The following is a 22,792-nucleotide window of genomic DNA, read 5'->3' on the forward strand; positions in this document are numbered from 1 at the left end:
CGTACTGTTTCACTTGACCAAGGCAATCCCTGTTTCTCACTTAAGACTTTCGTGTAGAACTCTGTTACCTTCATTTCAATGCAGTTAAATAAAAATTTCACATTTTACATTATTTTATATTGGGTAGGTATCTCAGTGATTAAAATAAATTTTAGGCATAAATGTAATTATTGTAATTATATTAATACTGCACTATATTTTCATGAAACAGGACAAATGTCATCACTGTCAATATAATTATACACTATCCTAGCTTTTGGAATTAATAGTTTCTTCCTCAGGGGAGGGAAAATGATAGGTTCAGAAGGTTTAAAAGGAAGGGCTGGTCACTCACACTGTAGGATGAGAGAAACCCATAGGCATGATGTGGTAAAGTATTGAGGCATCAAGGACTGATTGATATTGGGTGACAAGGGGTGTTTCTGGAACTTATGGAAATGGAAACAGCACTGGTCAGTGAGGAATAGGAGAATAATGCTCAGGAAATAAGCTTGTTAAAAAGATATGTGTTGCAGTTTTGAGGATGATGTGTTTGACAAAGATTGCCTATTATGCACTCAAACAGGTTATGGATGCTCATTCCAATATAAAACAATGTGTAGTGGATGAAAGTTAGTTGATAAACAAAATCTGTGGTTTCACATGTTGCTCTGCCTGTGATATTGTAGGATTTACCAGTGGTGGGACCATAGTATATTGCAATGAGGGAGTGGACAGAGCAGGTTTTCCAGCAGGAATGATTGCAAGGAGGAGGATAATGGTTTGGGAATGTTATATGATGACTAAGATGTTGCAGAGGTTAGGACAATGATGGGAGGTAAGTGGGTGGTTTGTGGAGGATACTGGAGAGAAGGGATCGAGTTTGAGGGACTGACTTGAGAAAGTCATAGCCTTAGCAAAGTGAGGTATTGAGGCATTCAAGGACTCGTTGGTATTGGAAGTGGAAACTGGACTGGTCAGAGGGTGACAGGAGAATACTGCTCAGGAAATATGCTTGTGAATTAGATCTGTGGTGCAGTTTTGAGAGAAGAAAGCATGAGAGATGTTGTTGGTGTAGATGTTGAGGAATCCAGTGATGGAGCAGATATGTTTGTCACAAATGCCTAGCCTGTAAGAAAGGAAGCATTTGATAGGGAAGGGATAGGCAGATGTCAAAGTGTATATATTGTACTTTGTTGGTTGGTATTATGTCGTCTGATGTTTGGATGAGGGCTTCACTGAGAAGGATGTTGACGTCAAGGAAGGTGGCATTGGATTTTTTTTATATTAAAAAAAAATGAATCTGAGTTGGGAATATGAGTTGAGCTGAAGCAAGAAGTGGATTCGTACTTCTTCAGCACGAGTCCAAACTACAAAGATGTCATTAATGAATCTGTACTGAGAAAAATAAGTGGCCCAGCTTCTGGGTCTCGAGAAATTCCTCTTGCATGCAGCTTTTTAAAAAGGTGACACAGAATTGTGCCATCATGGTTCCTACAGTGTTTTTTTTATGTTTGTGCAGGTCTGATCCTCAAAGGTGAAGTAGTTATGGGTAACAATGAAACTAAGTGGAGAATAAATGAGGCTTTATGAAGAGTTTCAGATTCCTGTTGGGAGAGGCAATGTGTTACAGCTGAGAGGTCATGTGCATGTGAATTGCCCAAAGGTGGGATTGCATTGATAGAGATTAGGAGGGTATCTAATAAGAGATGTGACTGGAAAGTTTTAAGAATGGGCTTGTAATTGTACAATGGTGCAATGGTGGTACTTACATGCTACTGTGATGCATCTCCTTGAAAATAGTCCTCTTCTGACTGAACAACTGACTCCCATGGTGTTTCCACTTTTGGAAACATTCCTGGAGATTTTTTCCTGAAGTGTGTTAAGGATGCTCTCCGTATTTGCCTGAATGTCTCAACCGAGTCAAATCGCTTCCCTTTCAGTGAAAATTTCAGTTTAGGAAACTGGTAGAAGTCCGCAGGGACCAAATTAGGGGAATATGGCGGTTGTGGAAGCACAGGAATTTTGAATTTGGTCAAAAATTCAACAATGGAGATGGCATGATGAGCCAGAGCATTGTCGTGGTGTAGCACCCAAGTCCTCTCTTTCAACAATGCAGGCCTTTTCTTCCACAACTTTTTGCGCAAACGCTCAAAGACACATTTGTAGTATTTCTGGTTAATTGTCTGTCCTTCAGGGCTAAATTCATGATGCACAATATTGGTGGAATAGAAAAAATCAGCAACATTGTCTTCACCTTCGACCGATTTGGCTGTGCTTTTTTCGGTCATGGTGAACCTGGAGTATTCCACTGTGAAGACTGCACTTTTGTTTCAGGATCATATCCATGTACCACAACTCGTCACCTGTAATTACCCTATTTAACAACTCTGGGTCATTTTTAGTCCTATTAATCAGTTATTGGCACATTTCAAGTCGGTATTGTCTCTGGTCTCTTGACAACACTTTTGGAATGAGTTTTGTGGACACACGACACATGTTCAGATCTTCAGTTGAAATTGCCTGAACTGCAAAGAAGTTCATCAGCCATTTCCCTGATTGTAAGTCTACAATCAGAGCACACTAAGTCACAAACTTTCACAACATTTTCATTCATTTTTGAGATGGAAGGACGTCCAGACCGTGGTTCATCTTCAAATGGTTCACAGCCATTTTTAAATCTGTTGACCCAGACAAAAACATATGACTGCCTCATACGATTATCTCCAAAAGCTGTTTTTATTATTTCGTAAGTCTCAGAAGCTGATTACCCGGCTTAAAACAAAATTTCATACAAACTTTTTGCTCCATTTTTACGTCCATTTTCACACAGACAGAATCCAGCAACAATCCCTAACAGACCCACACTCAACCAGCTGCCACAACAAACTGAATGAAGGAAATGCAGTTTCCTATCAGACGGCATTCAAGGACAAGGCAATGATTCACTCCCCACCCGCCATGTACCTGCCCGCTGAACCACTAAGCAGTAGCGGATCCATTCTTAAAACTTTCCAATCACACCTCGTAGAAGAGGAGTAGGAATGGATTTTAGATGTTCCAGGAAATGGGTGTTATGTTTTCTGTTGGATGGGAGGCTATGTGATTGATTGGAGAGGCTGGTCAACCAGGGCTGACATGCTGTGTATGGAAGCTTTGAAGTCAGCTACTGTATTGTGGCTGGGATTATTGCTTTTGTGTATAGTGGGAAGCAGGTAGAAATAGGGGCATGTGAATCAGAAGGGAAGGAGCTCCATTTAAGAATTTGTGAGTCCTTGTGAGGGGCCTAAAGTCTTAAGGATTTTATGGAGCTCAGCCTGGATGGAACAAATGGGGTCATTAAGAACAACTTTGTATGTTTAAGTGTCTGGGAGCTGACAATTCCCCTCTGTTGTATATTTTTCAAATTCAGGTTCCACAACAGTAGAGTTTTTGGGCACAGGAAGGATAATAATGGTAATAGAGTGGTCTGGCCTCAAGAATCTGGAAGAGAGAGGTTAAGGACTGAATGAAGGACATGGATGAGAGAGGTTAAGGACTGAATGAAGGACATGGATGTGATGAAGTTTTTTTATGCCAGGCTGGTCTTGTTTGCTATGAGGGGCTTGGGAGAGTGGGTGGGTGGGGTGTTGGGGGGGTTGTTGGCAGCATTGTAGATGGGAGAGGATGGGAGGGACACCATTTTTGAGGTATTTGATGAAAGGCTGGATAATTTCTTTAGGTGGAACATTTTGTTCTTGTTTGCAGCTGGCTTCATGGTGAATTTTACTGACTGTACTAGCACTTCAAGGGGCTGGGAAGAGGAGGATTTCAAGCAGAGACAGCAGCTGTTGGGATTGGTGGATAGCAGAGGCAGTGCATTGGTAGAGGGCAAGGTGGGTAGGGACTAAAAGATTTATCAGTCCAAAATTTAAGAAGAGGTTTTTGGAAGGTTCGGTTGCAGCTGGAGATGAGCATCTTAAGTATGAGTCCTTTGGGAGCAAGTACAAAGGTTTAGCAAGATTGGAGGAAAAGTATGTGGGGCTGTTGTTTGGCTGTGGTAAGACTATGTTTGCCAGTGGAATGTAGGTACTGAGGAATGGGGTTCATAAATGTTATAAGATAGGTGAAGAAATGACTTCAACTGATGATGGCAACACAGAAAAGAGAAAGAAAAGGTGTTTATACACAAACAAATTTGATGCTGAAAGAGCATACATAAAATAACAGGCATGAGAGAGTCATTAATTATACTATGATGATTGATGAAAAGCGAATAAGACAGTAAGGAAATTGGAGAACATTGCTGAAGACATTAAAATAGTGGCCAAATAAGAAACATGAAGAAAAATAACCATCAACAGTGAAAGAAGATCACAAACAAAATAAAAAAATATTGCCAAATAGAGAGAAAGGTCGCAAAGAAGAAAAAAAGTTGTTAGACAAGAAAAGAGGATTGTTAAACACATAAAACAGATTGACAGGCACGGAAAAGTGATAACACACACACACACACACACACACACACTCACACTCACAAACAACAACAACAACAGCAACAACAACAACAACAAACTGAAGACCAAATCAACTGTAACTACAAGAACAGCAACCTGTGTTTGATATTATTATTATTATTATTATTTGCAGCAGTGTGTGTGTGTGTGTGTGTGTGTGTGTGTAAGGGGGGGGGGGGCAACAAACCAATGACGTATTGTGCAATCTGGATAAGTAAATAAACAAACTTAATACAATGTAACCAAAAAAACTTTGTGCTTTGCAAGATCAAACATTGTACATATTATGGATTATATGCAGGAAATAGCTCCAGAGTGTGATGTGACAGCTGTTAAACTAAAAAAAAAATTGTTATTCAAAATGCTTATATCAATGAATACAACAAGATTCTAAGATTTTGGAAGAGTGATGTATCTGCAAATGATATTTACACGCCATCTTTTGGTGAGTTTACCACTGCAGACAGAATTTTCGCCTCCAAGTGTTATTTCTATTGTAAAGACGTTTGTGGGCCCCTGATTTACCCCTGTGTGAAATCTCTTTTTGGACCCAACATTTGGGTTTCATATTTCTTGTATTTAACTCTTGTCAAAGCTCGAAAAAGCCACAACCTGCACTATAACATTCATATCTGCTCATATGATTGGAACTGACACCATATTGAAAGCTGGTCAACTACATAGAATTTGTGGTGCCCTGTGTGAAAGGTAGCTCATGATGACACTAAAGAAAGCCACAAGCTATGGTGCCACATTAGAAGTGTGTGTGAACCCGGCTTTAGGCAAAAGTATTCGGCCATTGCTTGGTGGGAAAACTTGTGTAGATGTGTTTGTTTCTTGCTTTTTTCTTCTAATATACTTATATCCTTTGTATCGTCCCTTCCCACATGCTCAATTCTTACCGTGCTGAGTGTGTTGTTGGCAAGTTTAGTTTGATACACATCGTCAATATGTAAGCACAGTTTACCATACTCTCTATGTTTTGATTTGTTTAAAAGTGATATTGTGTAAGGTCTCAAAAAGAAAAAAGACGGCTGTATGGACATACTTCGAGGATGATGAAAATAATCCTAAAAGTATTGTGCATAAATTGTGCAAAATAGAATTTCTTGTGGTGGTGTTAGAAAGAAGATGACTATATCACGAATGATAATCATTTGAGAAATAAACAAAAGGATGATCATCATTAGTTGCAGCCTATGCTACCTAAGGGGCAACAAATTATGGATCAATATATGGATGTAAGTAAGTCTTTGACATGATAAAAGAAACTGAGTCTTGAAGAATGCACTGAAATATGTCAACCACAGGATATTAATGATCCCAAAGCCAAAAAATTCCATCTCTTAACCAAAATGATAGCACTTGATGATCAGTGACTATGTATAGTAGAAAGGGCTGATTTTACAAGACCGATTAATAGTGCTGTGCCACAGTATAAAATATGAAGCCACCCTTACTTTTCAGATAAAAGATTCCAGAAATATATCACAAGGTGGTTGAAACAATAAAGGATTACTTTCAGAGACAGGTTATATTTCCGTGACGTGCGACATGTGGATGTGCTTGCATAATCAAAACAGTTTTTTTAGTTTTACTGCCCATTTCATTAATTGTGAATTCAATGTCAAACATGTAGCATTGAACATCAAACATTTTGAGAGACAACACACAGTGGAAAACATAGCAATTAGTTTATAGGAAATTTCCAGTTTATGGGACATTCTGCTGGGAAAAATTCATGCCATTATTCATGATAATGAACGAAACATAGTAAAATCTGTTAGTAATGAAGAGTTGAGCTTAGTGCATTGTTTCATTCATACCCTTCAGTTAATTGTTAATGACTGTCTGAAGGCACAGTCAAATGTGACTCAAATTGTAGCAACAGGTAGGAAGATCATAACTCATTTCAATCATTCTGGCATGGTACAAGAAAAAGTGCATTCTATCCAAAGAGATTTGGATTCTCTCACCATGAATTGGTGCAAGATGTCAGTATGTGGTGAAATTCCATGTATTATAAGCTTACAAGGCTAATGGAACACAAATGGGCCATTTCACTCTATCTCATGGGCTGTGATATTGAAAATCTGACTGCTGCACAATGGGAGCTTTTAGAGAAACTTTTAAAATTATTACAATCATATTAGGAAATAACAAAAATTGCAAGTTCCAAATATGCTTGCATTTCTGAAATCATTCCATATGTTGTTACATTAATGCAATATTATGATAAAATGAGCTCATCAGAGCTAAAATCCAAATTAACCCAGGTCAGGCATGTCACACAATGAGCATAGCAAGAATGATTTGAAGACATCACAACAAGTAAAAATTATTAGACCCACACATTAAAATGAATGTTTTCACCAGTAAACTGAAAAGAGAAAAAGTAAGACAGTATATTTTGATCGATAGCCTAAGCATGAACTGTGAAACAAGCAGCGACGATAATGCAAATTCATCCCCTTTTCATGCCAAGAGGCTGAGAATCAAAGAGCAGAGTCTAAGCCAGATGATTTACGCATCTTTTACGGACTGCTTCATAGAGGTGGTTGCAGAAAAAAACACAGCTCGTACCAGGACATCTAAAGAAAAAAAATGCAGTTGCAACTGAAATAGACCTTTATTTAAGTATTAAGAACATATCACATCATGACAGTCCATACAAATGGTGGCAAGCAAGACAAGAGAAATTTCCGCATTTGGTACATCTTGGAGCAAAATATTTGGTGCTGCCAGGAAGTGTTTATTCAGAGCATCTTTTCTCTGAAGCTGGGGATATCTACAGGAAGAAAAGGACTAAAACTAAAACTGGTGCCTGAAATTGCAGAAGAAATGGTTTTTTGCACCATAATCTTCCACTTCTAAATTTTAATTACAAGAATTAAAGTGCATAAATATTTATTATTTAAAAAAAATGTGCCTGCAGAACACACAAATTTATTTTATTTGAAATGAGGTTTTTGTAAATTTTTATAATAGGGAAGCCGCTTATGTAGCTATGACTACTTTAGTGATGACAAGAAAAATATATTACTGTTATAAAATAAATCAATATTTTCATTTTACCAATTTATTTGACTACTTAAGTATTCAGTATTTGGCCAGTACTACCTAGATATTTGGTATTTGGATGAATAACATAAAAGTAGCTGAATACCATATAATGGATGAATATTCATTGCAAGTCTAATAAATATTGATCATGACTTGGTTCCAAGAGCTTTTTGGGGACACTAAACAAAATTTCTTACTACTGGCAGATCTTTGTTGTACTTTAAAAAAGGGACGTTTAGTAACATAATTCAGATTCAACATCGAAAGGGGGCAGGTCACAGTTGACCAGCTTGAATAGGGACAAAGTTAAGTAAAGCTCTTCCAAATTAGAACCACACCTCATGCTTTATAAAATTAAAATTATGTTTTTACAGACTCAATAACTTAAGACTCTTATTGTTACAACTTAATGAATGAATGATCTTGTATTATTCTTGTAAAATGTTTGTTCAGTCATTGTTTAAATGTACTCACGGCTATGTTTATTCTGAAGGTGCAAGTGACACTTCAGTCCAGTGTGCCACAGCCAGCAATGGATAACAGCAACAATGTAATAGAGGATGATATTGATGCAGCCCTCACAGATCTCCAAGTGACACTTGAGGGCACATATATCAACAACACTCATGATGACATCACTCAAGTGCCAGAGCTAAATGACTATCTTCGGTTTCTAAAGTATGTATAGATATCAGGTTACATTTCGTGTCCATTGTAAAAGCAACTACAAATAGCTCTTCTGTACTGTCAGTTTTCTTTAAGTTGTAGAGCTTGGATATGTCGTTGAGCACTTCTTCCACCTCATCATCACAATACATGCTCATGCATGCAAACACACACACACACACACACACACACACACACACACACACACACACACACACAATATTTTTATGTTAGTGTTAATGATGTCATGGTTTGTTTCCTTAACATTCAGTAACTGTTAAAATTTAATGTTTTGACTTACGTTACCTTTACACTATCAAAGGCAACATTAACTTTGCATCTGCACCTCAGTGTGAGTAATATATTTTTCAATATTGTTTGCTAGTACTGTATCCTCTTTGATGAACATTGCCCCTGGCTAAGACAGAGCAGCAAAAGGGAAGTAATCGATTTTGTGACTTTATATGAGTTCTTTACCAGGAGCAAATTATATAGTTTCATCTATGTGATTTGGTAGTTTAGTTTTTGGATTTCTATGTGGTAATTTAATATTTACTACACATAGTAATTGTGTTTTCACTTGTGTCAGAAAGTAAACCGATTTTTTGATATATTTCAAGTTCCTATCGAGGAGCAAATTATTTAATATCACCTGTGTGCTTTGATAGTTTAGTTTTTGAATCTCTGCATGTTAATCTAATTTATTAGGCACAGTTCTCGTGTCTACAGTAGAGTTCCACAGTGCCTGTCAATAGTCATTTGTCCGTCTGTGTAGTGTAGTTTTCCACGGTCTTTAGTACGGATAGGGATTGTGATTGCTGTGCGCGGTTGCAAGCCAAGTTGGTGACACTTTGCTCTCAACTCTACCCTGTGATGACTTCAGTTAAACAGCTTGAGACTGCAGTGGATGGGCATCACTGTTGTGGGCTGGCTGTGGGGTTCCACTGTACATCCAGCAGGACCCACAAGTCTTCTGACTGGTCCACACCAGTAATCAGCCCAGTTACTGCTTGTATTGAGACTGACCTCTCACCTGTGGTCGAGTGGGAAGCCACCTTGGGGTGTAGCAGGTGGCAAAAGACTTCCTAGGGGGCTGAAAGTAAAGCCTCCTTGGTTAGTCTGACAAACAGGTGCTGTCTATGGCTGACACTGCCCTTTGACCAGATGCAGTTGCATGTCCTGTTTCAGAGGAAACCTCTTAGGCTGCAAGATGTGGGCAGTTACTGAGGGTGGAATTATTAGTAATTGGGAGCTCCAGTGGTAGGCCCATTATGGGGCTCTTAGGGGAAGAAAGTCAATGTGCACTGTGTGTGCTGCACACCGGGTGGAGTCATTCCAGGCATGTAGTGGGATTTTCAGGATTCCATGAAGAGCACAAGGTGTAGCCAACTGCAGGTTTTGAATGGCTATCAGACGTGATGAAGGCTGCCACTTGCGAGATGAAAGCACAGCTCACAATTTGCAGCAGTTGACAGGACTGAGTGTGGACTTCTGGTACAGAGCCGAGTTAAGGGTCTGAATCAGAGGCTCAGACAGAAACTGTGGTCGTGTGTGTGTGTGTTTGTTTGTTTTGTATCATTCCAATGAAGGCCTTTTTGGCCAAAAGCTTACTTGTTTGACAGTCTTTTTGTTGTGCCTATCTGGGACTCAGCATCTCTGCTATATAGTGAGTCACAATCTATCCTTTTAATAATACTGTCATTATTGCATCCTGGATTTTCCATTGTTGGATTGCTGATTGTGTAAGACTACAAAGTGCCAAACCACAAGTGAAGATACATGATCATTATTTCCTCATCAAACTTTACTCTGTAACTTACAATGCCTATGTATATGTTGCAGTATGCTTGGGAAAAAGCAGGTTATGATATTGACATACCCATATCATCATTTGAAAATGTTATTTATGTGGCTTTTGATGTTAGACTTCTTGAATGCAAAAATGATTCTCAATGTAAAAATGTGGCTTTTGTGAGGTGTGCACATTGTTATCTTCCACTTCATTTTACCTACTTCACTAACATCCCAAATCTGCACTATAAGCACTGAAATAAGCACTATTAGGCAAGTAGGATATGTATATTTTGAACTATTATAATTACTTTAAGCAAACGGTTTTTGGCATTGTTGATTGAAAATCTAATGATACACTGACATCATCCCACCTATGATATTGATATCTTGTTACTTTATTTCTCTATATTAAAATGTAACTTGTGGTGGAATGAAGCATTTTGCATGAAAATGATGCAGAAAACTATTTTTTATGGTTTTGTGCGGTTCTGAGTGTTCAGTGCCATAGGTGTTCCTTGTCACCCATACAGTTTCATCCCTTCTGCACAGACAGAAAATTCTCATAAAGGAATGTAAGAAAATCATGATAAACCCTGAACTGCCCTTCCACCTTGCTCAAGAGCTTCAATCTCAAAAACAAATGGTTGGAATTGCGGAATGAAAATGCCCTCTATTATCTATGTGAGCAAATAGCACCATCAGACTTCAGAAATTACCAGTGGTTTTGAACTACCTAGTCATATATGGAAATGTTTAAACAGGATTTAAACAGGACACAGTATATATGCAGAAAACCTGTAGAAGTGGGGAAAACTTCTAATACCAAACTGCAACTATGCAGCTCCAAACAATCCATCTGCCACCATGTCGAAGAATGTGAGCTGACAGCATATCCTGGTGTTCCAACAGAGTTCCTTGTTCCAACACCACTGTGGCTTAAGGTTATGGGTGCATTTAACTCAGCATATACACTTTATATTTAACATGTTTTTCTTTCTATAGATATCTTTTAATATAATACTATGTATGTCACACACTAAATAAATAAATGTGAAATTATCTACTGGAACCATACAGCTAAAGTAAACAACATATTTATTCAGCGAAAGTGAATAATAGGAATGTACATAAATAGACTTCAGGGGTTTGCCACCAAATCACGTTGTGCAAATTCCACAACATTTCCTTGGAGCAACTGTCCGACATCTTCAAGTGGTTAAAAATTGCTTGTGGTTATGTATGACTGGTGGTATTTGCACGTCGACACCCCATTTCTAGAACATGCATGCAAAGAATGTGTAGGCATGGAAATCGCGCACGCGTGATAATTTGCAGCTATATGATGCAATATTCAAACTCCGAAAATCACAGAGAGGCTCTCTTGCACGCGGGCTGTACGCTGCATTGCCAACAGTGCAGCCAGACATTATTCACCAACAGCCGCACTAGACCATTGTTATGACGGGACTGTTATCGAAGAATCTTGATTTTCGTGTCGTGATTTAATAGCGGCCAATGCGGGGTTCCAGACTGTGCTCAGTTGAAATCCTGCATCCTTCTTGATGAGATTATTGGCTGTACAAATATGTATTGCTTCTTTAGTGGCCCCACATTAACAAGAAATCTTTTACATGCCACATTTCCCCAGCCCAAGGTCATCCTTAACCGAACCCAACAGGGTTGTGTTTCGCAAATGCTTGAAAAACACTTTTAATTCCATATCTTCTGAGGACTCTTCCAATTCTTGATGACAGAGACCAAAAATATGGCAAAAAGGCCAAAGTGGTGGGTGTCTAGGTATCTTCATTCTTCTCCATGGATTGAACTTGCCTGGTCCTGAATGCATTACGTATCTGTCTCTCAGAATAACGGTTTTGTCAGAACACTGTCTTCAAATGTTGTATTTCACTTGATAGGCTTTCAGGATCAGATACCACATGTGCTCTATGAACTAATGTATGTAATGCACTACTGCACTGTGCAGGATGATGGCAGCTTGTGGTCTGAGCACATGTGGTATCTGATCCTGAAAGCCGGTCAAGTGAAATACAACATTTGAAGACAGTGTTCCGACAAAACCGTTATTCTGAGAGACAGATACGTAATGCTTTCAGGCCGAGGCGAGTTCAATCTATGGAAAAGAATGAAGATATGAAGACACCCACCACTTTGGTCTTTGCCATATTTTGGTGCTCGGGCATCAAGAATTGGAAGAGTCCTAGGAAGATACGGAATTAAAAGTTTTTTTCAACCATCTGCAAAACACAACCCTATTGGGTTTGGTTAAGGATGACCTTGGGCTGAGGCAATGTGGCACGTAAAAGATTTATTGTTAATGTGGGGCAGCGTATATAGGCCGGACATGCCGCGCAGTACAAGAATGCTATAATGAACACCAGCATCATACATGCCTTTGCCAACCACAAAAATCAGCAATTGTGGAACACTGTCTGAATACAGGACATCGGATGATTTATGGAAAGACAGAAGTTTTATCCCTGGAATCATCTCTCTGGGATTGTATCATTAAGGAAGCAATAAATATACATACAGCCAATAATCTCATCAACAAGGATGTGGGATTTCAACTGAGCACAGCCTGGAACCCTGCGTCGGCTGCTATTAAATCACAACACGAAAATCAGATTCTTCGATAACAGTCCCGTCATGACATTGGCCACAGGCTCAACAATAATTTCCATTTAGACTTTGCCAGCTTGTTTAAGTTTCAGAGTTGGTTTCTGTATTCTGCTACAAAAACTCCCTTTGGCTACAAGCAATAAACTGGTAAACCTCTACAAATTGACAAAAATGTTAAAAAATTTCTAATTAACCACCCTTACAGATAATCAGAATTAAAGATTAATGGCTGGGTGACAAGTAACAGTTTTCATTGTAGACAGGTCTACATTTTACAGCATATAAATAAATAGCATTATATGACAGTACCAGTGCGTCCTGTTACCTAGCAGTAAGAGATAAACAAAAAATTTTTATGTTCTTTTCTTGGCAATTTAATGATGCTTAATTGTTGTTGAATTTTGTAATAGCTGCTTCTATACACCAAGACATAGCTGAAGATAGTTCTTAATTATGGGGTCTGTGGAACATTGATGAATGGACAAATGAGTCTAAACTTAGTTTGTAGGAAAAGTTTACTGTTTTGTATACTGAAATGTGCTATTTTTTAAAATTAATGCTTCTTTCAGACCAAAACGTTTTACACTAAAGGCATTTAAGAAGTATTGGTTTACATGTCGAGATCTACATCTAGCATACTACAAAAGTCATGAAGATGCACACACAGGACAGCCAATACAAAAAATTAATCTAAGGGGCTGCGAAGTAACTCCTGAAGTTAATATTGCCCAAGGAAAATATGGAATAAAACTGGAAGTACCAAGTGCAGAAGGAATGACAGAAATGTGGATTAGATGTGATTCTGTAAGTGATTTTGTACTGTACAGTCTTGGGATAATTTAATATAAATTTGTTGATAGACTATAGAGGGCACAATATTTCTATCTTTAATGAGTGATCTGACATAATCACTGACAGATAGTTGCACATAAAGGTTTTAAATAGATTCAGGAGGTGTAGCAATACATTTCAATATAAGATATTTCCTTTACATCTCCTGAATATTTTTAGGAACAAAATTAATTTTATTGTAGATGTTCAGATTTGTTATAGCAAAATTAATGCAACTTGCATGTTTGAAATCTATACATAATATAATTCTCCATATTTAACACATATTTTAATAGATATTTAATATAACAGGAAGACCAGTATGCAAGATGGATGGCAGCATGTAGACTAGCTTCCAAAGGGCGTTCACTTGCTGACAGTTCATATGAGGCAGAAGTTAAATCCATAGAGGCTTTCCTACAGATGCAGCATCCTGCACCTGCACCTGCAATAAACCCATCTTCACTGGATATTGTACCAGAAGACTATGTCGCACCACGATTTTCTCGCAAGCTTAAAGGAAAGGTAATATAATTGATATCTGTTAACTATACTGTTTGAGCATGAAAGCAGATAATGGTCCATCTTTTCTGTAACATTTATTTTCTGATATTTTAAGCTAAGCTTATATTTTAACATTACCTGAATAAATGAAGTAACTACACACACAAATAAGTACGTGTCCTGAGGGTAAATCATTTTAATGAGAAAACGGTCCAGAATTTCTACACACGGTCCAAGCACAATGACAAGCCGAATCCAGTACAGCGTAGAGAGCCTTAGAGCAGAGTCAAGTTAACTGAGAACACACAATAACAGAATGAGACTGAATGCCCTTCACTCCGGGATTGTATCAGCTAAATTGCCCTTCAGTCTCTCAAGGTGGTGCTGCACGTCTGCTGTGTGCACCGCCTCGAAGCAGTACTGTCTCCGATGGTCAATCGTGCCACCATCTGGTGCCTGTACCTGCACTGCTGGGCACTGGCACAGGAGAGTTGCATTGTGACAGTTCGAGCCAGCACCCCGCATCCTGTTACAGTAGTGGCCACGAGGTGCTGGTGTGATATGAGTAGTAGTACAGGGTTTCCACAATCGTCCCCCACTCGAAGAGTGAGGTGGGTGAGAGCAAGGAGGAGGTGAGACCAAAAATAGGGAAGGGGCCCCCAGAGATGGTGGAGAATACGGAAAACAGACTCCAGGAACAGGGAGGCTCTGGATGTGTGTGGAGACCAGTCACCCAGCTGTTAATGTAATTGGTTGCATTGACAGACTACCAGCTCATCCTCTGTCTGCAGCAAAAAGACTCATCCACCCCATTGGCTGTGGACTACTGCTTGTGAAGCAACCAAAAGTGCAAACCCAGGCAGGGGACTCACCACATAGTGTAGCTACGCGGGTGCCTGATGTGTGTGTGTGTGGGTGGGTGGGGGGGGGGGGGGTAGGCAACAGGAAGTGCAGCACTGTGTGCACCTGGTGGTTGTGCAGCTCTTCTTCTCACCAATGGGAGTGGGCCTTCAGGAACAAAGAAAACATGTCAGTGCATCTTCCATTGGGGCATCTCTGATGTGTTTCCTCATCTGCATTTTGAACATGTGTACATGACATTCTGTCGCCACATTTGACAGTGGCCGGCACGTGGCATTCTGATGTCATGGATACTGTGCTGCTAACAAAAATCTTGATAGATTTGTGAGGTAAACGGCAGGCTGTTGCCCGTCACTGGGATGTGTGAGTGTGTGAGGGCCTTCGCCGTTGACCCTACCGTCATGGAATGAGAGTTTAAGATGTACGGAAACTGGGAGTAGGCATCGGTGACATTCAATCGATGAGCGGCCAAAAAAGGGCCCACACAGATGGATGCTTTCCATGGCCATCTAGGTGCCAGCCACAGTGAGTAACATGCTGCCAAGTGGCTCAGTATCCTGGACACTTGGGGTGACCTGAAATTAAATGTTCAATTTCACAATTGATCTGCGGCCACTAGATGTGACAGCAAACCAGCATCTTCCTTCTCAATGCACCCCAGTGACCGTGGTGCGAGAGTCAAAGGATGTCCCACTAGGAGAGATGCTGAAATGATAACCTGTGGCACTGCATGTTCTATTGTCAACAAAATTACACCAGCGGGAAGAGTAAGTCTGTGGCACAGCACAAAGTAATTGCAGAGAGAATCCAACCCTCGGGCTGGATGCTGTTCTGGCCACCCCACTCATAGGTACTACTGCACCTGCTGGAAAATGGGATATGAGCTGACCACTGAACAATGCAGGAGCTCACAATAGGAAACTTGTCCACAGTCTGCTGAGCTGCTTCATCGAGGTAAAAACAAAGGATTTATTCCCATTTCAAGCTGTGGTCAGGACCTGTAGGAAGACATGAGAATGCATCTGCATTGGAATGCTGAGCTGGCAGGCAAAAGTGAATCTCGTAATGATGATGATTGAGGAACAAGGCCCACCTTTGAAGTCTCAGGTGCCTTCTTGTCCAGCAGATGTACTGTTTGGCTAAAAGGGAAAGACTAAAGGCTTGTGATTTGTGACCAGGTGAAGCTTGATACCAATGAGAAACACATGAAACTTCTTGAATGCTTAAATGATAGCAATGGTCCCCTTCTCAGTCTGAGAACAATTTTTCTACAGAACACTGAGCACATCTGAGGCAAATTCTATCAGCTGTTATGAACAGTCAGGATTATAATGAGCCAGTACAGCCCCAGGCCATACGGAGATACATCTGTAGCCACAACAAGCTGTTGACACAGCAGGTGCAGGGCCAAATAATGATTGCCCTTTAAACTCTAAAATGCTAGGCCCCATGGGTTTGCCCAAACAAATGACGTGCTCTTTTTGAGCAACTAATTTAGGGGATATTCCTTGATAGCTGGTCTTCGAATGAATTTGTGGTACTAAGCAACCCTGCCTAAATATATCTGGAGCTTCTCCATGATGTTGGTTGAGGGAGGGCCTCAGTAGCCACAACATGACAGTTTGTTGGTTACATTCCCCAGCAGGCAATGACATGTCCCAGAGGTTCAATAGAAGGCTGGGAGGAATGCGATTTATCCACCTTCCAATCGAGACCCACATCCAGCATGGTGAAACCTGAAGCCTAAGGTACTGCAGATGTTCCTGTGACTGCAGTATTGTCTAGGTAGTTTATATAACAAGGAAAATGTTGCATGAGTGACTCCAAAGTTGAAAAAGGATCAGAGCGCCCACAGCCCCAAAAACAAAGAGGTTGTAGAGATAAAGGGCATGTTGGTTGCAACTGCCATTTCTCCTCATCAAGTGGTAGTTGTTAATATGCCTCTGTCCCACTCCTTCTTCCCTTTCATGTTGTTTGACCCTTGTGACAGCAGTCTGGTTTCTGTGTAAGTTGTAAATAGCCTTACACTCCATGTATTTTAGCCCTCCTACCTTTTGAATTTCAAAGAGTGTATTACAGTCAACATTGACTAAATCTTTCTCTGAGTCTGTAAATGGAAACATAGGCTTGCCTATCTTCCAAGGTAAGTCTCTGGGTCAGTATTGCTTTTCATGTTCCTTTATTTCTCTGAAGCTCAAACACATCTTCCTTGAGATTGGCTTCTAGTTTTTCCATTCATCTGAAAATAATTTGTGTCAGTATTTTGCAACTATGATTTATTAAACTGGTAGTTCAATAATATCCACACCTGCCAGGATATACTTTCTTTGGAATTGGAATTATTACACTATTCTTCAATTCTGAAGGTATTTCACCTGTCTCATATATCATGGCGACCAGATGGAAGGGTTTTGTCATGGCTGGCTGACTTGAATCTTTCAGTGTTCTATCAAATTATTCTCCCATTATCATAACTCCCATCTCATCTTCATCTACTTCCTCTTCCCTTCTGTTATTGTCCTCAAGTTCATTTCCTTTGTAGAGTCCCTCTATATAATACTTCCACTTTTCAGATTTCTTTTCTTTGTTTAGTACTGTCTTGTCATCTGAACTTTTGATATTCATACAGTTGCTTCTTTTTTCTCTAAAGGCCTCTTTAATCCTCAGGAAGTATCTGTCTTTCCTTTAGCTACACGTGCTTTTAAAGGCTAGTATTTGTCCTCTACCCATTCCTGCTTAAACATTTTACACTTTCTGCCAATCTCGTTTTATAGACATCTGTATTTGGCTGCTTTGTTTGTTTTTTTTTTATCTTCTCCTTTCATCAATGAAATGTTGTCTTTATTATCCATGGACCTTGTGTTTTTACCAATTTGACCCACAGCTGCTTTCACTATTTCATTTGTCATGCTAACCATTCATCTTCTACTGTGTTCCCTTTTCCCGTTTCAGTCAAATGTTGCCTAAATGTTTTGCCAGAAACTCAACTCATCCAGATCTTACCTCATTAATTATCTATGCTTTTGCAGTATTTTATGTATTAACTTCAGTTCACAACCAATGTCTTACCGTTTAAAATATGGTTTTGAAATCTCTGCCCTACCATTATACAATCAATCTGAAACCTTCCAGTGTCTTCAGGTCTCTCCCACATATACAAGTGTCAGCAATGATCAAATTATGCCCTGTGCAAAATTCTATTGGGTAGGTTCCTCTTTCATTCCTTTTCCTGAGTCCATATTCTCCTACTGTTTTTCCTTCTTATCTTTTTTCTACCAACATATTCCAGTTTCCCATCAAAATTAAATTTTCCTCTCCCTTAACTATCTGAATGATTTCTTTTACCTCATTACACACTTTCTGAATCTCTTCATCAATCTGTGGAACTAGTTGGCAGTATAAACTTGTACTATTATGGTGGGTGTTAGCTTCATGTCTATCTTAGTTATGAAAATGAGTTCACTATACAGTTCATAGTGGCTTACCCACGTTCCTATTTTCTTATTCATCAGTAGATCTACTTCTGCATTAACCTTACTTGATTTTGTATTTATAAACCTGTTCTCATCTGGCCAGAAGTCCTGTTGTTCCTGCCACCACACTTCACTAATTCCCATTATATTTAACTTCAGCCCATCCATTTCTCTTTTTTAAATTCTCCAACCTCTTTTATCTGATCAAAAGAACAACACTCCAATCCTTAAGAGTGTTAGTTTTGTCCTTCCTGATGACAGTATCCTTCTGAGTAGTCCCTGCTAGAGGTCTAAATGGGGAACTATATTACCTCAGGAATATTTTAGCCAAGAGGATATCATTGTCTAATCATACAGAGGAGCTGCATGCCCCCAGGAAAATATAACGGCTGTTGTTTCTCTTGGATTTCAGTCGTTCACAGTATTAGTACTGCAAGGCCGTGATGGCTGGTGTTACAAGACCAGATCAGTCAATTATCCAGACAGCTGTTTCTGCAACTACTGTCTCTTGAGAAACCACATGTTTGACTCATCTCTCCACAGATAACCTCTCTGTTGTGGCTACAATTACAAATGGCACTCAAGCCAGCCCATCTCAGCTACATCCAGTGCTGTTTTTCCGGGGTAATGCTGGGGGATGCGTACCCCTAAACTTTTTCATCGACAAAGTAATTTTTTTACGATGTTGAGAACTTGGAAGAGTGCCAAAGATTTATTTCACGGACATAAATTTTTTATTTCATTTTTTCATATTGGTAATTGCAATACGAACGATACCAGTACAGTTTTTGGTGGGAAAAGCAATGTCATTGACTGGAGGGTTGATTGGACTCACCTGTTTCATCTGAGGTGTATTGAAGTGTATGATACCATTTTCTTTTATTGTTCAGGAGTTGATGGGAATCACATGCTTCATTTGAGGTGATGTAAACTGAAGTGTTTGATACCACATTCTCTTGTATGTTTCTCGGTATCGCGTGCTTCATTTGAGCTGGAGTTGTAATAACCAACATAATTAGGGTTTTGTGTGTTCAACCATACAGGTTTTACATGCTTAACTTCAAATATTTAACACATTAAGTCATTTGTAAAGTAATCAGACATTTGAAGCTGTTTTATACATGGGAATTTGATCCTTTAAAGAATTGGATTGACACGAATGGGGTGGGGTCTTACTAATTGAAACTACAAGATGCAGTTTTTACAAAAATCAATACCAAATTTGACACTTACTTTACACTTTTTCTAACTCCTGATCCTCAATTTGTTGAAAAACATATATTCCCTGTAGTTGTATTTAATAATTGTGCACTCAAAATAAATTTATTATTACATCTGTGGAATCTTAATTGTTCACATTTTAGATTCTCATAATATTCTATTGCACTACAAGAGACACTGACATCACAATGGAAAAGAAAGAGTATTTATTACAACTGATTATTTTTGCTGATGCAAGAGTTGAAGGAATGAAAGAGTAAGGTAAACTGTATGAAGTGTAAGCAAATGAGGTGACATTAAGAAACTTCCTTTCTGGTTTTAGAAAAATTATTTGCTATAACTATTTGAAATCCATTGTAGAGGTTAAGAAGGCTCATCCTTCACTTTCTGCAGTCCTTGTTCACCAAATATTTTACCTCCATTTCTCTTTTGTGCTGTGCCCATCCAAAACTATTAAATGTTAATCCCCTGCCCTGTATATCATCTAATTATATTCTGAAAACTAGAAATGCTTATTCTAGAGGATAATAAATTTAATCACTGTGTTGACCCATAGTAAATTATTCTAAAATTTAACAAATTCATAATATATTTTTTGCAGCTTGTTCAAAGAATTTTGGAGGCTCATGCCAATGTGAAAGATCTGCCACTCATTGAAGCAAAAATGAATTACATCAAAGCTTGGCAGTCACTTCCTGAATATGGAATCTCACTGTTTATTGTGAAATTTATGGGCCACAAGAAAGAGGAATTGCTTGGAGTTGCTTACAACAGGTTAATGAGAATGGAGATCAACACTGGAGATCACATCAAAACTTGGAGATACAATACAATGAAGGTAAAAAGAAATAAATTACTTGCACGTGTGAGCATTTCAAGGAAACCACACCATTTACCCTCTGTATTGTTGTTTCATCCCTCACACTCCAACGTGGTGGATAGGCGGGGTGTGGGGCTGTCATCAGCAGTACAAATGTCCCACTCCTCAATGAAATAGTTTGAAATACATAGATTTCTACTATAATAGACAGGTGACACATTTACCTATGATTTTTAGTTATTAAAACGATTATTTTCATTTATGGCATTAAAAGCAACAGTGTTGGCTACTTTTCTGATTTTAGAAGGAAAAGATAACAGGGAAAGGGAAGTACCTTAAAATAAAGCTCTTTACTTTCACTGAAATTGGAAGGACTTGCACTGGGGCTACCAGTTCTGAAGGGCTGTAAGCTGTGATTAAAAACAAAGAGTGGGGGGGGGGGGGGGGGAGGGGCAGTAGTGGAAATAAGAGAATGGGATCGGGATGGTACCAAGCTATGGTATGAAAAAGAAAGGAATAGGAAAAGAAGAATACAAAGAGCATTAATGTATGTGTGTGGGGTAAGGGGGGGGGGGGGGGGCAGGGAAGAATTAAAGCTGTTGAGAGGGAAATATTGGGTGAATTGCAGTTTTGTTAGGAGAGAATAGGGAGGGTATTCAGGTGTAGGGTTGGTGGGACGTGTTGGAGTTCACTCATATCGAGATTGGAAATTAGAAAGGAAATATAGAGGTTACTGAAGTCGAGTTTGCGGACAGTGTAAGATACACAAAGGTGTTCAGTGTGGCTGAGGGGAGCGGGATTTTGTTTGGGTGGAACCACTAGTCAGAAAACATGATGTTATTTTATTCTGTGCATTGATAGTACTTTAAATGAGAAATATAAGACTTTAATTTCAAAACTGTATTATCCACATATATTTAACATCATAAGAGTGAAACTACTAAATTATGAGGACATCAGACTGAATAACTGTTTAAGATTTTTTCACTCATTTCAAGAACCTCACAAATCCTGCAATTGCTCCAACCTTGTATTTCAATTATCCTTCAAACAGATGGAACTGAAGTCTAAAAACTGGCCTCTTTCATCTGCTCTGTACGTATTTATTATCCCATAAATTCTGTCTATCCAACTTAAGGTGTGTTTTACTGGAGACTGTGACATACGTCTATGAATAACTGTTTATTGTTGCAACATTAAGTATTATGATGAGAGGCAATGTCTGCTGTTAGTAAACCTGCAATGATATTTTTGGCAGTATTATCTGATCAGTCGTACTTTATGATTTGTGTATAATTTACAAACTGAATCAATACGCAGAACCAAAGTAAGTATTGATTCCTGAAATTTCACAGAAAAATAGTCATAAATAATGTCAAACAAGACAAAGGTAGTGGGAGAAGAAGGAAATGCAGTCAAGGCCCAAGGAAGTGACTGATACTATGGAGAAAAAAAGGGGTTGTGGGTGGAATATGTGACATCCAAATTAATGATAAAAGTAAGGAAACGATCACTCCAGAGATGATTTTTGACTGATAGATACGTGCGGAGCACAATAATGTCAGATGAGATAAGTGTAGAATAAGGTAGAAAAAATCTGAAAAGGAAAATAAGAACATATAAGATAAAAGATGAAGAAGATACAGAAGGAAATGTATGTACTCAAGGTACCTTTGTTACCCCTTTGTAAAGCCTGTGAAGTTACTGATTTCTAATTATTGCTATTCACTACATCTCTGGAACTCCATTTATTTGTCTTTATGAGTAGATTTTAACTGCCAGGTTCTCTTCTATCTCCACACAATGTAGAACTTTTTCCAGTTCATGACGAGATGCAGCAAGCAGTGAGAAATGTTTTCAAGAGATAAATAATCTTAGGTGCAAAACATGCTTTATTATTTTATATTTTGCCAGTAACACATTCCTCCTCCTTTAAGGCATCTTGAGATTTGCTGGTACAGCAAGTGGTAAACACATGGACTGCTGTCCATGCAAATGTGTTATGTGTTAGCAGGCAAACACCAATTGACACTATTTTAAGAATATGTTTGGTGTCCTGATACAGAGTAGCATTTGAGTACATGAGAAGTCATATATATATATACACTCCTGGAAATTGAAATAAGAACACCGTGAATTCATTGTCCCAGGAAGGGGAAACTTTATTGACACATTCCTGGGGTCAGATACATCACATGATCACACTGACAGAACCACAGGCACATAGACACAGGCAACAAAGCATGCACAATGTCGGCACTAGTACAGTGTATATCCACCTTTCGCAGCAATGCAGGCTGCTATTCTCCCATGGAGACGATCGTAGAGATGCTGGATGTAGTCCTGTGGAACGGCTTGCCATGCCATTTCCACCTGGCGCCTCAGTTGGACCAGCGTTCGTGCTGGACGTGCAGACCACGTGAGACGACGCTTCATCCAGTCCC

The 22,792-nt window shown here is 39.1% G+C and overlaps 1 protein-coding gene across 1 annotated transcript in view; it reads left to right on the forward strand.

Moving 5' to 3' along the window:
• Positions 1-22,792, forward strand: part of LOC124612497 (unc-112-related protein-like) — a 617,439-nt gene that overhangs the window by 582,476 nt on the left and 12,171 nt on the right. Inside the window, exons 6-9 of the mRNA XM_047140736.1 lie at positions 8,032-8,216; positions 13,208-13,442; positions 13,782-13,994; positions 20,130-20,366. Of these exons, the coding sequence (XP_046996692.1) occupies positions 8,032-8,216; positions 13,208-13,442; positions 13,782-13,994; positions 20,130-20,366 (870 nt within the window). The remainder of the gene's footprint in view (positions 1-8,031; positions 8,217-13,207; positions 13,443-13,781; positions 13,995-20,129; positions 20,367-22,792) is intronic.

The sequence above is a fragment of the Schistocerca americana genome, chromosome 4 (assembly GCF_021461395.2).
Source record: "Schistocerca americana isolate TAMUIC-IGC-003095 chromosome 4, iqSchAmer2.1, whole genome shotgun sequence".
NCBI classification, from domain to species: domain Eukaryota; kingdom Metazoa; phylum Arthropoda; class Insecta; order Orthoptera; family Acrididae; genus Schistocerca; species Schistocerca americana.